The sequence below is a fragment of the Megalobrama amblycephala genome, linkage group LG16 (assembly GCF_018812025.1).
Source record: "Megalobrama amblycephala isolate DHTTF-2021 linkage group LG16, ASM1881202v1, whole genome shotgun sequence".
Classification (NCBI taxonomy): domain Eukaryota; kingdom Metazoa; phylum Chordata; class Actinopteri; order Cypriniformes; family Xenocyprididae; genus Megalobrama; species Megalobrama amblycephala.
The window spans coordinates 34,038,573-34,055,428 of record NC_063059.1 but is presented as its reverse complement, the minus strand read 5'-3'; the positions used below and the strand labels follow the sequence as shown (position 1 = coordinate 34,055,428).

The 16,856-nt window shown below is 35.9% G+C and overlaps 1 protein-coding gene across 1 annotated transcript in view; it reads right to left on the bottom strand.

The window, feature by feature from the left end:
- The window catches only part of dpf1 (double PHD fingers 1), a 71,020-nt gene that overhangs the window by 28,896 nt on the left and 25,268 nt on the right, over positions 1-16,856 (bottom strand). The window contains 3 exon segments of the mRNA XM_048161210.1: positions 9,076-9,207; positions 11,567-11,645; positions 14,093-14,182. Of these exon segments, the coding sequence (XP_048017167.1) occupies positions 9,076-9,207; positions 11,567-11,645; positions 14,093-14,182 (301 nt within the window).

The window sequence follows — 16,856 nt, the reverse complement described above, 5'->3', positions numbered from 1 at the left end:
GAAGACAATGCAGAATAAAGTCGTAGTTTTTGTTATTTTTGGACCAAAATTTATTTTTGATGCTTCAAAAACTTCTAACTAACCCACTGATGTCACATGGACTACTTTGATTATGTTTTTATTACCTTTCTGGACATGGACAGTATACCGTACATACATTTTCAATGGAGGGACAGAAAGCTCTCGGAGTAAATCTAAAATATCTTAAACTGTGTTCCGAAGATGAACGGAGGTCTTACGGGTGTGGAACGACATGAGGGCGAGTCATTAATGACATAATTTTCATTTTTGGGTGAACTAATCCTTTAATTGCAACAGTTTTATTATGCTTAAATTAATCTCATTACAAATGAAAAAATATGCTCTCTTTTGAATCCAAAGTGCAGCAATGTGAATATGATAAAGGCAGCAGCACATAAAACACATGCCAGAATGTAAAATCTGTCATTTTATACACAATTAAATGCAATCCATTTGTACTCTTCCAACAAATGCAAAATGGCACCTGTTTTTGAGTACAAATAAACAGTACTCGCATTTATTTGTGCATTAAATTACAGTTGAAAATTACATTTAATTTGTGCCTATATTGTGAGCTCACAAAGCAGTATTTGAGTGTGAAGTTCATAAATGTGATGCATATATAACAAATACATTTTTTTTTTGTCACTGCTTCAATCATCTCCACATTTATTTATGTTTTATTTACCCAACTGTTCAATGATTCGTATATCTACTGTTCACCGGGGGATGCTGAGTCTCCCTCGGCACCCATGTTTTGTTTTTTCGCACTCTTGTTTGATTTGCGCCTGGCACTGAGGCAAAGTTTGTGTGCGCGCTTGAAATTCTCCTGTGTATTGTGGTCATAAGGAGACGGTTCTACATCTGAATAAACTAAATTCTGGTCAAGACAAATAGACAGAAATGGCAATTGTGAGCAGAGTGGTTATAGGGGTGGCCAAGCGTCGGTCAATGGTGGCCATGCCCAACCCCCAAGCTCCGCCCCTGACTATAAAAATTTAAAGTGTACTGTATCAATTGACAGTATAATCCTGGCTACTATTTGCTGTACTTTAATTTCCATAGTACCTTTGTATAATTTATTAACAATTAAATGATAATCGCATATTGTGACTTGACAGTGAAAAGAACCATGGGATGATTGTGATTTAGCAGCTGTAGAATCAATGATAATCTGATTATTTTACAGTAATCTCTTCTATATCTATAAATCCACTGTTATAGTGAGATGTCCACAGTGCTATGTTGGTGCTTAGCTTCCCAGCATGCTCTAAGGCATAAATAAATGATGTGGTTGCATTTTTAACTATTTGTTGGGTGATTCGGCTGTTGCTGTTGTTAAATTCACTTTAGGTTGCATGTTTTATAACGTTTAGAGTTTATTTTTAGTCTAAAATAAAGTTTGTTGATTGTCACCATGTGCAAACCTCATGTTCCCCATAACAGTTTATACAAGACTATATTATCTCTGTAATTTAGAATGCCACTTGCCACATATAATATAAATCACAAATTATGAACATACTTAAGAGTTATTCATAATGTGTGGCTTCTTTTCTCCATGTAGAACAATGCAACAAATTGTATTTTGTAATGAAATTACACTAGATGGGAGAAAACTAATTAAAAGTTAAGAAGTTCCTAGCCAAAGGGAATGCTAATTATCATAATGAAAAAAAATATACTATTATCTTACAATGCAGTGCAATGCAGTTATGTTTTCCCAGTATTTTGTCATGTTATGACAGAAAATAGCATAGTCTGCAATGATTTCACTTTAAATTTGAAAAATAATTGTATTGTAAGAAAGTAGGGTTCTATCTATCTATCTATCTATCTATCTATCTATCTATCTATCTATCTATCTATCTATCTATCTATCTATCTATCTATCTATCTATCTATCCCTAGTTTATTATTTCAAATTGATAATAATAAGAAATGTTTCTTGAGCAGCAAATCAGCATATTAGAATAATTTCTGAAGGATTCTTCAAAAAAGGGGTACTATTAATTTTGTTGATGGTGTCAAAATACATGAAATTTAATATATATTCTCTGACGAAACATCTTAATGTAAAAATTTGCTACTCACACATCTTGTTTTCAGGATGTTTAGACATTTTCAATGACAAAATACTCAAAATAGTGTATTTTGCATCGATTTCACTTTAAAATTCAGAAAAAGCATTTTATTGTAAGAAATTAGGGTTAAATCTTGTAAAATCCTGTCTGTTTTTAACAGCCAAACATTATGTGGGTGCAGAGAGAGAGTGTGTGTGTGCGTGTGGGGGAGGATTTTAACTAGAACTCTCAAATCACAAAATCCAATTTTCAGGTGCACATCTAGAGGGTCGACCTCAAATGCAAACAGCGATCCCCCCGCCATCTACCCCTCTACCCTTTTCCCTACACATTGACACCAGACAGCACCCCTCCCCCAGACCCTGCTGGACAGCCCCCAAAACCCCCTCCGTCCGACCAGCAGCACCACAACACTATATGAAAAAGAATATGAGCAGGCATGAATTTTAATGCAGTCGCTCATCTCAGCCAAGCAGCCTCACTTCTGCAGTGGAAATAAATAAAGAGGGGAAAAATACAGAGAACTGATAGATGAATCTTAAATCAAAAGGAGACAGAGGAGAAAGCATAGGCAGAAAGACAAGGGTGATGGGAAAAGGAGAGAAAGCGAGAAAGGAATGGCAAAAAGTAGAAAGGAGAAAGACAGAGAGCAAGAATGAGGGGTGAAATCTCATCTCTTGGCTGAATAATCTGTCATTCATCAAACTGATAGAAAAGAGAGAGGTAGCACAGCTGTAAAACGAAATAACGGCAGAGGATGGGAATTTCGGATTTGGTCTGGCTCCAATTCGCCATCTTGAGTCAGATGGCTCTAGTTATCGTGCCTACATCTACATCTTTCTCTTTTGGTCTAAATATTGCATGAATAATGCATGGACCTAGGTTTCATTAAAACCTCTCTTATTAATAATATCGCTCGTGGTGGAGTATGGGAATACGGGGTGAGTGTGAAATGAGAAAATGGGAAGGGGGAAAACATACCATCCTGCAGACGCTTACGCTTGTGTTCTGTCTGAAAAAATCTGCAAAATTTAACACGGCCCTAATTTTCTGCATTTTTCTATATAACCAGCTTTTGAACCAAAAAGCCAGTGGCGGTGAGGGGTAAACAGAGCGATGGGCAGGCCAATTCAGCCAAGCACTCAGCCAGATAACTCTGGGAGGCAAATGGGCATGATTTCACAAGGACACTGCAATGAGGTCACTGTTACCTTGTCTTTGTCAGGCAAAAGGCTACAGACTGAACACAACAAAGGCATAAACAAGGGGTGGAAGATCTTGATACTGATACTGTCACATGACTTTAGCATGATACAGTGTGCACTGCAAAACAAAGCATTTCTCTAATCTGTATGTTTGTCTTGGTTGCCAGTAAACTAAACATTTATAAAACAAGATACATTTTACATGTGCATCAAAATCTTGTCAAACACTTTTTTTTCCTAGTTTGGGGTCAGTAATATATATGATTTATTTTTATTTTTTTAAAGAAAGGACTAAGGGTTTAACAGTACATGTATTCGTTCCGAACCATCATGGTACAGACGTCACGGTTCGGTTTGGCAAATTCAGTCAGTCACAGGTGATCCACACTTCAATCCAGAAGGGGGCGCACACAGTAATGCAATGCTGTTTGCTAACCCCACAACAGGAAAAACGCAGAAGAGGAAGAACAGATGATCTATGCATAGATATGTTTATGTGTAGTCTCAGCCTCAGGCGTCACGCCCATGGACCATGGGCTGAACATCTGGGGCCGTATTCACAAAACATTTTATCTTACCACTAAGAGTTCTCCCAAATAGCAGTAAAAGTTCTTAGCTAAGAGTTTTCTCTTAAAACCTATTCACAAAGCTGCTGAGACAAACTTTTACTAAGGAATAGAGAAAAGTCTTAAGCTAAGAGTAAGGGCGGGGTTGACCTCGTTGCTATGGATAATGTCAACACACTTACTAACTATGCCCACAGTGATTGGCTGATGGGGGAGAAGTCTCTGTCAGCGATTTTAGCGATTTTCATAGGGATATTGTAGAATGAGATTTCATGTTTCTATATTCAAATAAAGGTTTTAAAATACAAATGTTGCCATATTCAAAGAAAGTTTTTTTTAATAAAAATGTTGCCACATTGAAATAAAGATTTTAAAATGTCACAAATTAAACTAGTATATGTTCAGTTAATTGTCCGCCTCTTACATGTCTGCATCTCGAGAGATTGCAGAATTCAAGTGACAAATGATGCTTTATAAACAATGTTTTGGAGGAGCGCGTTCAAACGGTCTATCTAATCAGCTCGAGTGGAGGTATATATACACAGACGAGAGCCGACTCGCCTTACCTCGACAGTTTTCTGCATCCCTCCGCCAACCCGCTCCTCGCTCTCGGCTGAGATATGGGGCGAACTCTGGGTTTGGGCTAAAGCAATTCCGAGCTCGGAGTTTGGGCAAAATAAATTCCAAACAAATTCCAAGATCGGAGCCCTCGATCCCCTTGGACAGCATGCCAAATACGCTAAACATATATGTGCTCTATTCGATCATTTGTAAGTGTGAACCCGTGAAAACAATTGCCACAGGTAATAGTACATTATTTATATATTTATTTACTTATTGAAGATTTATTTTTGGCATTTTATTGTATTCCATAAATCAAAATATGTATTGCATTTATGAAGAAAAGGTGCAGCACCCAGCTTTATCGCTATTGCCTCAATAGTGTACAGTGTCTTTTGGTGGATTAGGATTGTTTGTGATTTGGTCTTAGTGACTTATGAGTCCTCTTGACTACTCCTAATGTTTCACAGATTTAGGAGCTAGTTTTAGAGCTAAAATACTTTGTGAAATACTCTTAGAGAAAAACTAAATTTAGGACTGACACACCCATTATTTTTAAGAGTTTCTCCTAAATCTGTAAGTTAGGAGCTTATTTTAGCCTTAAGATGTTTTGTGAATACGGCCCCTGATGCTTATGGCACACTTAACTGGAAACACTTTGATTTTTGGAGTCTTCATCTGGTTGGTTGAATTCTACAGGATGTCCGGGTGATGTGTGTGTCGCGTTCTTTAACGGTCCGCCTGAAAACAAATCCCTAACGTGGAAGAACGACGTTGTCGTGTTTACAACTGTGACAATGCGGCTTATCAGGATCAACTAAACGCTCAATTTTCAAAAGTATGTGAAGTTCACGGCTCCATTGTTGCAGTAAACTTGCACAACGTTCTAGAATGAATAATTTATTAGAAGCATGTCGGTTTGTTGTGATTGGGTGTGATTGGTTGATTTACATGTCAGTCAAACGTCCTCTCGGGTGGTTCTTGGCCAATGAAAGCTGCGATAGAGTCCAGACCTTCTGCCGTCAGTCTGAAGGTCTGGTAACGAGACTAGTTTATGCGTGATCTCTCAACCAGTGTTTCCATCTGTGGATATCATTAAAAAGCTTGAGAATAATGTCACATAGCATGATATTTACCTCAGGCAAGTCATTTAGTGTCCACAGCATGTTAGTTCACTAGGGAAAATGAACTCTAGGGGGGAGAATTTCACTAAATATATGCACTATATTAGCTTATATATCCATTATATTTATTTTACCTGTTAGTAATGTCTTAATTATTTAATACATCTTTAAATAAATTTGTCATGAAAACAAGTTGTGTAAAACGGTGTAAATGATATTTCAAAAATGAATTGGAGTAGAAAAATAATTGAACAATTTCTATAATTAGATTTAGAAGTTAAAGGTGCCCAAGAATGCTTTTTCACAAGATGTAATAGTCTAAGGTGTCTCCTGAATGTGTCTGTGAAGTTTCAGCTCAAAATACCCCATAGATTTTTTTTTATTAATTTTTTTAACTGCCTATTTTGGAGCATCATTAACTATACACTGATTTGGGCAGCGCGCCGCCCCTTTAATTCGCCTGCTCCCTGCCACACGAGCTCTAGACTATATTACAGTGCATTTACAAAGTTTACACAGCTAATATAACCCTCAAATGGATCTTTACAAGATGTTCGTCATGCATGCTGTATGCATGCTTCGAATTATGTGAGTAAAGTGTTTATTTTGATGTTTACGTTTGATTCTGTATGAGTTTGAGGCTATGCTCTGTGGCTAACGGCTAATGCTACACTGTTGGAGAGATTTATAAAGAATGAAGTTGTGTTTATGAATTATACAGACTGCAAGTGTTTAAAAATGAAAATAGCGACGGCTCTCTTGTCTCCGTGAATACAGTAAGAAACGATGGTAATTTTAACCACATTTAACAGTACATTAGCAACATGCTAATGAAACATTTAGAAAGACAATTTACAAATATCACTAAAAATATCAAGCTATCATGGATCATGTCAGTTATTATTGCTCCATCTGCCATTTTTCGCTGTTGTTCTTGCTGGCTTACCTTGTCTGTGCACAGATCCAGACGTTAATACTGCCTTTCCTTGTCTAATGCCTTGAACATGGGCTGGCATATATGCACATATTGGGGTCATACATATTAATTATCCCGACTGTTACGTAACAGTCGGTGTTATGTTGAGATCCGCGTGTTTTCCCGAAGTCTTTTAAACAAATGAGATTTACATAAGAAGGAGGAAGCAATGGGGTTTGAAACTCACTGTACGTCATTTCCACGTACTGAACTCTTGTTATTTAACTATGCCGACGTAAATTCAAATTTTGATTCTAGGGCACCTTTAATACATAACCTGCCTTATGTGCAATTTTTTTTGAATTTTGATTATTATATTTAAAAATAAATAGCAACTGAATTTAATAGTTTGGGCTCTGCTGTTAATTGTAACATTTAAAATTATAGTAATGTGCAAGAAAGGGCTCCCTGTATATAGTTTACAGCATTAGCTTAGATAGACATTTTTTTATCCTTACGAAAATGTTAATCATAATTGATTTTATTTAAAGGGAGAGACACAATTTGTTCAATAAACCACTGTTGATAAAAAACAGTATCGAACCGTGACTTCAATACCAAGGTACGTACCGAACTGTCAGGTTTGTGTACCGTTACACCCCTAGCGAGTACATATTAAAAAATACAAAGCCATAAAAGTCATGAAAAAATATTACCTATTCATGAAAGAATCCTGAAAAATAATTTATCTTGGTTTCCACAAAAATAATAAGCAAACTGTTTTCAACATTGATAATCTGACATTCTTCTTGAGCAGCAAATCAGCATATTAGAATGACTTCTGAAAGGTCATGTGACACTGAAATGTGAGTAATGATGCAGAAAATTCAGCTTTGTCGTCACAGGAATATATTATATAGAAAACAATTCTTTTAAATTGTAATATTTCACAATATTACTGCATTTACTGTATTTTTTGATCAAATAAAGGCTACCTTGGTGAGCATAAGAGACTTCTTTCAAAAACAATCGTACGAAGCCCAAACTTTTGAACAGTAAGATAAACCTCACTGAATTTGTTTAGATTTACACTTAAAAATTGCCAAAGATTAAAGGAAAAATACAAGTAATTTGAGATATATTCCCTCATTTTACAGAAAAATCTAGGATGTTTACTTTTTCTTTTTACTGAAAAATGACCAAATACTGATTACAAAAACTGCCATGTGACTCCTTGTTGTAATGCATGTGTGAGATGGTTAATACCCTTTTTCCACCAAAATGGTGCTGGTGCTCAGGGACGTCTCTCAGAATTGTACCACATTTTCACTGACATGACTCTTATGTTAAAACATAAGTCTTTTTTTCAGACAGGCAGATTTTTGGCATATCAAAATCAAATCCATTTAGTGTGAACAGAAAAAAAATGCATGAATCCCTTTTTTACAAGACCAATCCAAATATTTTTTTTTTTTAAATGTGTCTCAGTCCATTGGATTTCAAATCATTGTGCTCTTTTTGTCATTGGCCATTACAGATTTTGGAAACTGTATATGCATGAGTGTGTAAAACATGCCTCGTGACTTCAGCACCGTGGTGAGATGTAACAAAAAAACATGAGCAGATGCAAAATTTCCAGTTTTCCATCGTGTTTTTCCACATTAACAGTTGCTATTTGTTATTCTATGAGAAAGTCTCTTGGCATCGTTCTGACTGATTATATCATTAGCAGCTGAAGTAGATATGGATATTGACAACAACTCAACAAATGGATCAAATTTCATCATTTGCGAAATGACAGTGCGGACACTGAATCCAAATCGGATTTGTGTGAAGTGTGAATGAATGAACACAAGCTTTGTTTAGAAGTCTTTTGCTTTGTTCACGTTGTGTTGTAATTACCATAATTACAAGATGACAACTCGAAGATTCTAGTGTTTTAACGTCTTCAGAACCAGATATTTGTTTCTATGGAAACCCATAGAACACCAAATGGATCCAGGCTTTGATGTTGATGACAAAATACTTAATAACGATGTTAATTCACCACAATGCTTTAAAAACAAAGAAGGAAGAAAATTATTAATATTATAGGAGTTCAATATATAATGAATAAAAAATCATAGTAATCAATTCACACATATTTGTAAATAAAATATTTTTATTTCAGACAGATGGGGAAAATAAAGTGGCTGGAGTAGCTTTGCAGCACAACAAAAGTAGGAACAAAAGAGGACAAAACAGGGAGTCGACTGCTGCACTGGGCACTTCCAGTTAGCTTTGTTGGTTATAATGAACGATCTAGTTCTGTCATGAGTTGTTGTTTTGGAAACTTTAAGTGGTCTCCCGCCCCTGGTCCCTGGCGATAATGGTGCCTGGTTTAAGATTAAGAGGCGGAGTCAATTTTGTCCAGGCCAGAATCACCTTTAATTCATTGGAAATGCGTGGAACAGGGCCAGATTGAACAGCGGCTCCAGCACCAGCACCGGGGTCAGTGGAAAAGGGGTATGAGAGTGGGTAAATTGTGTTAGAATAGTGGTACTCTATGGGTTGTGGTATGAGTGTGTAATCCATGGCTGAGGCTGATGCTGGGCTCACGTTTGTGGTTGTTCTTGCGCTGAAAGGGCAGTGTGTGCCGCTCGGAGTCTTCCTCACCCTCCTCGTCTGCCAGGTGTGTGTGAGTATAATGGTAACTCAAACCTGGACGATTCTTATAGCGCTTCCCACAAACTAAACACAGAGGAACACACAAGGAAACAAAAAGACAGTCAAAAAACTGCGTACAAGAGTTTGGTTAATCTTGTCATGAACAAAAAGTATTAATTGTAGGTATTATTATATAGATTTTATAACATTTTTATTATTATTATTATTGTTGTTGTTATTTACTGTCAATTATTGTAATTCATTTATTATTATAATTACAAAAAATATTTTAATTTAATAATTTGAAGTACTAATACGTATTATATTAGTATAATAATAGACAGAATTGTGTGATATAAAATCAGAACTGCGTGATATAAAGTCAGAACTGCGTGATATAGTCAGAATTGCATGATATATATTCAGAATTGTGAGTTATAAAGTCAGAATTGCATGATATAAAGTCAGAATTGTGAGTTATAAAGTCAGAATTGCATGATATAAAGTCAGAATTGTGAGTTATGAAGTCAGAATTGTGTGATATAAAGTCAGAACTGCGTGATATAAAGTCAGAATTGTGTGATATAAAGTCAGAACTGCGTGATATAAAGTCAGAATTGCGTGATATAAAGTCAGAATTGCGTGATATAAAGTCAGAATTGTGAGTTATGAAGTCAGAATTGCGTGATATAAAGTCAGAACTGCGTGATATAAAGTCAGAATTGCGTGATATAAAGTCAGAATTGCGTGATATAGTCAGAACTGCATGATATAAAGTCAGAATTGCGTGATATGAAGTCAGAATTGCGTGATATAAAGTCAGAATTGCGAGATATAGTCAGAATTGCGTGATATAAAGTCAGAATTGCGTGATATAAAGTCAGAACTGCGTGATATAAAGTCAGAACTGCGTGATATAAAGTCAGAATTGCGTGATATAAAGTCAGAATTGCGAGATATAGTCAGAATTGCGTGATATAAAGTCAGAATTGCGTGATATAGTCAGAATTGCGTGATATAGTCAGAATTGCGAGATATAGTCAGAATTGCGTGATATAAAGTCAGAATTGCGTGATATAGTCAGAATTGCGTGATATAAAGTCAGAATTGTGTGATATAAAGTCAGAACTGCGTGATATAAAGTCAGAATTGCGTGATATAAAGTCAGAATTGCGAGATATAGTCAGAATTGCGTGATATAAAGTCAGAATTGCGTGATATAGTCAGAATTGCGTGATATAAAGTCAGAATTGTGTGATATAAAGTCAGAATTGCGAGATATAGTCAGAATTGCGTGATATAAAGTCAGAATTGCGAGATATAGTCAGAATTGCGTGATATAAAGTCAGAATTGTGTGATATAAAGTCAGAACTGCGTGATATAAAGTCAGAATTGCGTGATATAAAGTCAGAATTGCGAGATATAGTCAGAATTGCGTGATATAGTCAGAATTGCGAGATATAGTCAGAATTGCGTGATATAAAGTCAGAATTGCGTGATATAGTCAGAATTGCGTGATATAGTCAGAATTGCGTGATATAAAGTCAGAATTGCGTGATATAGTCAGAATTGCGTGATATAAAGTCAGAATTGTGTGATATAGTCAGAATTGCGTGATATAAAGTCAGAATTGCGTGATATAGTCAGAACTGCGTGATAAAAAGTCAGAATTGTGTGATATAGTCAGAATTGCATGATATAAAGTCAGAACTGCATGATATAAAGTCAGAATTGTGTGATATAGTCAGAATTGCGTGATATAAAGTCAGAATTGCGTGATATAAAGTCAGAATTGCGTGATATAAAGTCAGAATTGTGTGATATAGTCAGAATTGTGTGATATAAAGTCAGAATTGCGTGATATAAAGTCAGAATTGCGTGATATAAAGTCAGAATTGTGTGATATAAAGTCAGAATTGCATGATATAAAGTCAGAATTGTGTGATATAAAGTCAAAATTGCGTGATATAAAGTCAAAATTGTGTGATATAAAGTCAGAATTGTGAGTTATGAAGTGAGAATTGTGAGTTATAAAGTCAGAATTGCGAGATATAAACAATTCTGAGAAAGTCTTCATAAGAAGCAATTATGAGTTTATCACGCAATTCTGACTTTATATCAGCAATTCTGACTTTATAACTCGCAATTGCGAGAAGAAAAGTCAGAATTGTGAGATAAAAAGACGCAATTACTTTTTTTATTTTATTATTTAGTGAGGAAACGAGCTTCCATAAGAATGTTGTCACACCATGCGAGATAAGTCACAACAAACTTGACATTAAATATCCCATTATCAAGGGAAAATTGCATTGTACACATTTATATGGCACGTTTATATGGTGCTCTATTTGTAGTTCTACCCCTCCTTTCCAAATACTGGGTTTGGTAATGAATATAGAGTTATATTCAGTGTTCATTTGTTTATTTGTGAATGATACTCACTGTCACACACATATGGCTTGTCTCGATCCTCTAGGGATGCTGGTTCCTGTCTCTTTCTCATCCCCCCAACACCACATGCCTGGACACATCAAAAATTGCATGTAAACACACATGGATTAATTTACAGTTGGCAACCAGTTTATTTTACACAGGTGCAGCTAGAGAACCATCGTTATTTTGGCCTTGCGGCACCCCCCTCACCGCCTCCCCACTTCCTTCATCAAGCTTTAAGCAAATCCTCTTACACAGCATTAATTACACCTAGCACACAATTATCACAGCATCTCTTCTACACACTGCCGGCTAACTATGTGGGGTGTGAGAGATCTTAGAAGAAGAAGTGTGCCCCAATTAACAGCACAGAAGGTGACAGATTCTAGGGAGTGAATCGAAGACAACCTCGCATGTATTTCTGCCAGACTAGAATACTGAAAGTCGCATGCATTTCTGCCAGGGTTGTCCGCCATATCTTGATATTTAAATTCCATTGCTAAATTTGAATTAACATAGCAAACAGAATGAACAACTGCCATTTAAATTTGAATTTAAAAGTAGAATTCAAATGGAATTAAATTCTAAGAAACTGATCTAATTTTTGAAACATATCATTTTTCAGTATGAATTAACCATAGACATATCTTCATAAAGACATCATATGCAGAAACATTACATGTAAACAATAATCAATATTCAATTTATTCAATGTATTTGATTTATTTATATTTACATGTAATTAATTAAGATTCATTCACTTCAAAATAATAATTTGAAGATGGAGTTTTTCGCCCCACTGCGATACTTCCGCCTACGTCACACGAGACCTTTCCAACATGATTATATAATGCGTGGCGCATCGCAGAGCTAGTGCAAGATGAGCATTTGTGGTTAAAAAGTATATACATTTGAATTATTTTAGAAACTGACCAATCTTTTTGCTAGATAAGACTCTTATTCCTCATCTTGGATCGAGTAGAGCCCTACTATTTAAAGCTGCTTTAAACAGCAATTTGGACCTTCAATACGTTGGTAGCCATTGCAGTCCACTATATGGAGAAAAATCCTGGAATGTTTTTCTCAAAAAACATAATTTCTTATCGATTGAAGGAAGAAAGACAAACATCTTGGATGACATGGGGGTGAGTAAATTATCAGAAAATTTTAATTCTGAAGTGAACTAATCCTTTAAGCTGCGATAAAAGAAATATTGTAGCATCAAAAAAATTACACATTTCAGCATTAAATTCAGAATTTTGTTCAAAACCAATTTTTGCATAAAAAAGTATTGATTTATCATGTAAGTTCATGTAAAATTAATCATATACCACATTTATATCCAAATGCCCAGTTTTTTTTAAGTCTTATTTCACTTAAGAACCTTGTCCCTCAACAAAAACAGCTATTTGTACAGTTTTCCTTCTTCAGGCTGTGGTTATTTCATGGCTGGACTATTGTAGCTTACATGCATTTCTGCACAGAACCACTTACAATTCAAGCCTTTCATGTATGTGGGGTTATAATTACAGCCGAACTAAGCCATGTTTTCAGTGTGCTATCAGACATCAGGTGTTGTCTTTAAAGTGGTATTAAAGGATGTTTTTTTTATGGCTGTTGGGAAGGAGCTGCTTTGAATCCACACAAAGCCAGTGGAACGCAATGATGAAAGGTACGCAGGGATCAAACCTGGAGATGTGCTAAACAGCCATAATGGATCAATGGATGATGAGCTACAATGGCCTGCTTTGTTCAGAACACAGCCTTGAAGAAACCGGAATCCTAGATTAAACAAAGACCCTGCAGGGCTCACTGCAAACCTACAGGTCTCCAATATAGTACTATTAAACATTTAGTGTTGCTGTTTGGATTTAAATAGGCACCTCTTGATGGAAATAAATGTTGTGATGTTATTTCCATCAAGAGATGCATTCATTTTTGGTCAAGATCATGTATTGACAATGCAAGAGGTGAGCACTCTGCAAAGTCTCCTCCAGCACAACCCAAAGACTTTCAATGAATTTAAGGTCTGGACTCAGAAGAGCCAATTCATGTGTGAAAATGATTCTTCATGCTCCCTCCCAACCATTCTTTCACAATTTGAGCCTGATGAATCTTGACATTGTCATCCTGGAATTAACCATGATATGTCTTCCTGCATGGTTGTTTAAGAAATGAAAAGCTACACACTCCATCAATTAGGATTAAAAGAACTGTTGCCAAACATATAACATGCTAGAAACACAATAATCACTGCAATAATGATCCAATCATAGACTCTTAAGCATTTGCATATTTAAATCCAATTTAAACTTTTTTTTTGGCCAGGAAGTCTATATGAAAATATGACCCATATACATTTGGCTTGGAATAAATGAGTTGCAATGAGTTCTGAAGCAAAAGCAGTTGATTCTTAGAGCACTGTGAGTAATCAGCCTGCAAAACCTGATGATTCACTCTAGTATTAGTATGATTCATACTAATTAATTAGTGACTGCAGGTCCAAGCAGAACATTATAGCTGCACGTGTTTTACCCGTCCTTTGGTGCGATTCTTGCGTTTGGGAACATCCTCCTCCATCTCTTCCATGTCTAGCTCGTGAGGAAAATCTCCCACCAGCAGCTTCTGTGACCACAAGGAAAGACCAGCACATACAAGTCAGCTGAACTGTATGAACAACACTGGAATATCTAACAGGTTGGTGCAGGAAAGAATAACAGACTAAATGAAAAAAAAAAAAAAAAAAAAAAAAAAAAAAAATATATATATATATATATATATATATATATATATATATATATATATATATATATATATATATATATATAAAAAAACATTTTATATTGGTTAACAGTAAACTTGAGCTTTTAATGGCATTAAGCAGTTTGTGCAGAGGACACATGGGTTACAGTTGCTTGAAAAAACACACAAAAATCTTAATTGTCTAGTTGAGAGTATTTTTAACATTTAGATTAGCTTTGTTGTCTTTCTGTGAAATATCACAGACAAAAAAGGTACATTGTCTATTGTCAATAGTGTAGAAACTCAGAAAGCACAACTCACACAGAAGTTACTTTCAAACAAAGCAGCTTTGTGTTGGTCAAAGTGAGAATGCATAACTCCTTTGAACCCATTGTGAAATCTTTCAACCTCACACTAAATTCCCAGTCGCTTGGTTTCCTATTGAAATGACTGGATTTTACTCAAGAAAATCTGGTGAACAATGTTAAATGTGACCGCACCCTAAAAAACACTAACAATGTGATGAGCAAATCGCAAATTGAATATCCATATTCTTTTTCATACTTTACATCATAATTTAAAATGACTGATTTTGATATTTAATAAATTATGGTTTCCAGAATGGAAAAAAAACAACAACAAAAAAAAACATCTACTTATTTATATCAGTCAGACTAGGTGCATCCCTAATTTTCTTCATCTGTCTGTCAGGTAGAATTTGTAGGATAGTTCACCCAAAAATGAAAATAATCAAATAATTTACTCACCCTCAAGCCATCCTAAGTGTATATGACTTTCTTCTTTCGGCCAAACAAAATCTGAGTTATATTAAAAAATATCCTGGCTCTTCCAAGCTTTATAATGGGAGTGAATAGTACCTTGTTTTTTGAAGCTCAACAAAGCACATCCATCCATCATAAAAGTAATCCATTCAGCTCTAGGTTAATAAAGGCCTTCTGAAGCGAAGCGATGGGTTTATATTTTATAAACTATAATCACTGGGCTTATGGCAAAGGCCGTACGCAAGTCAAGTTCCACTGGAAGAGTGACCTCTGACACGATGCTTGACTTATTGATGAATGCGGAAACGCATTCGGGAACTCGACTCGCTTACGGCTTTCGCCAGAAACCAGTTATTATAGTTTATAAAGTAATATAAATATTTTTCTTACAAAAACGCATCGCTTTGCTTCAGATGGCATTTATTAACCCCCTGGAGCCATATGATGATGGATGTACTTTTTGAGCTTTAAAATCATGAATACTATTCACTCCCATGATAAAGCTGGGAAAAGCCATGATATTTTTTAATATAACTCCGATTGTGTTAGTGTGAAAAAAAATATACACCTACAATTGCTTGAGGGTGAGTAAATTATGGGATAATTTTCATTTTTTGGTGAACTAACCCTTTAAAAAGTAATTGTACAAACCTCTGGACATTTTTGCCTGAGAAATGTTGCTAATGTGGCACACCTTAAAGGCTCTGAGGCACTCACAGCAAAGTTTTTTTTTGTTCTTCATTTAGGAGTAAAAAGATGTTCAAAATACCTTTTCAGAGGTATAGTGTTAGTAAACATCCTGATGCCGCCTACACTGCTGGAGCGGTGTTTAGATGAATATGTACTAAGTGCTTTCCTCTCAATTACAGTATAAACAACAAAAATTACAGTGGTGAGAAAACTGCAGTTAAGAAAGCATTTGATCATAGTGACGCAGATATGTTTGCACAAGCACTGCAATTCGGCACTCTAGTGAAGTCACATCACATTTATACTTTAAAGTAAGCAACTTCACAGTATTAAACATGAAAAAAAAATGTCAGTGTCAATGTTGCTTTCAATTAGAATTGCAACTTCAGTTTCTTCTATAAAGCAGTTCTCCAGTGCATTCGTGTTTTTACTCACGTATGACATGAACGGACTCAACAGAAAAAATAACCAGAGAAGATTTCCACATCAATGAAGGTGGAGTCTCAGAGCCACAACTATCTATTACATAATTACCATGGACCAATGGTAGTTCGAAGGTGTTTCCCTCCCGGAGTGAACTATTGCGGAAAGTTTGCTTTGGCAAGCTGTTTCGAAATTCAGAAACAAACTTCAAACGAACTTCATTTTGGCCTGATTTAATTCGAAATAACGTCACACCAGTTCATTCTTCGATTTCACTTGAAGTATATCAGCCTTAACTGTGATAATTGCCTTGAAAGTGCACAACTGTAAATGTACTCATAACGTGTGGTTGTGGGAAGTGAACAGAGGTAGCAGGGAGGCACAAAGCTTTTTAACTCCTGCAGGTGCCTGAGGCGCAGGATCACAGGTCTGCTCCCAGGGTAAGGAGCGCTCTAAAGAGTGACTCTTAATTGAAGTGCTAATTGGTTAACTGTCCACCCCTGGGATAGATGTCATGTTGAGCACAAAACAGTGAGGGTGGTGACACTAGTGACAGCTCAATCAACTGGCAGGCTGGTTCATTAGGATCTATAAGCATTCACACATCAGCACGGTCAAATTTAAGTACCTGTAAAGTCAGAGACATTGAAAATCCACACTCT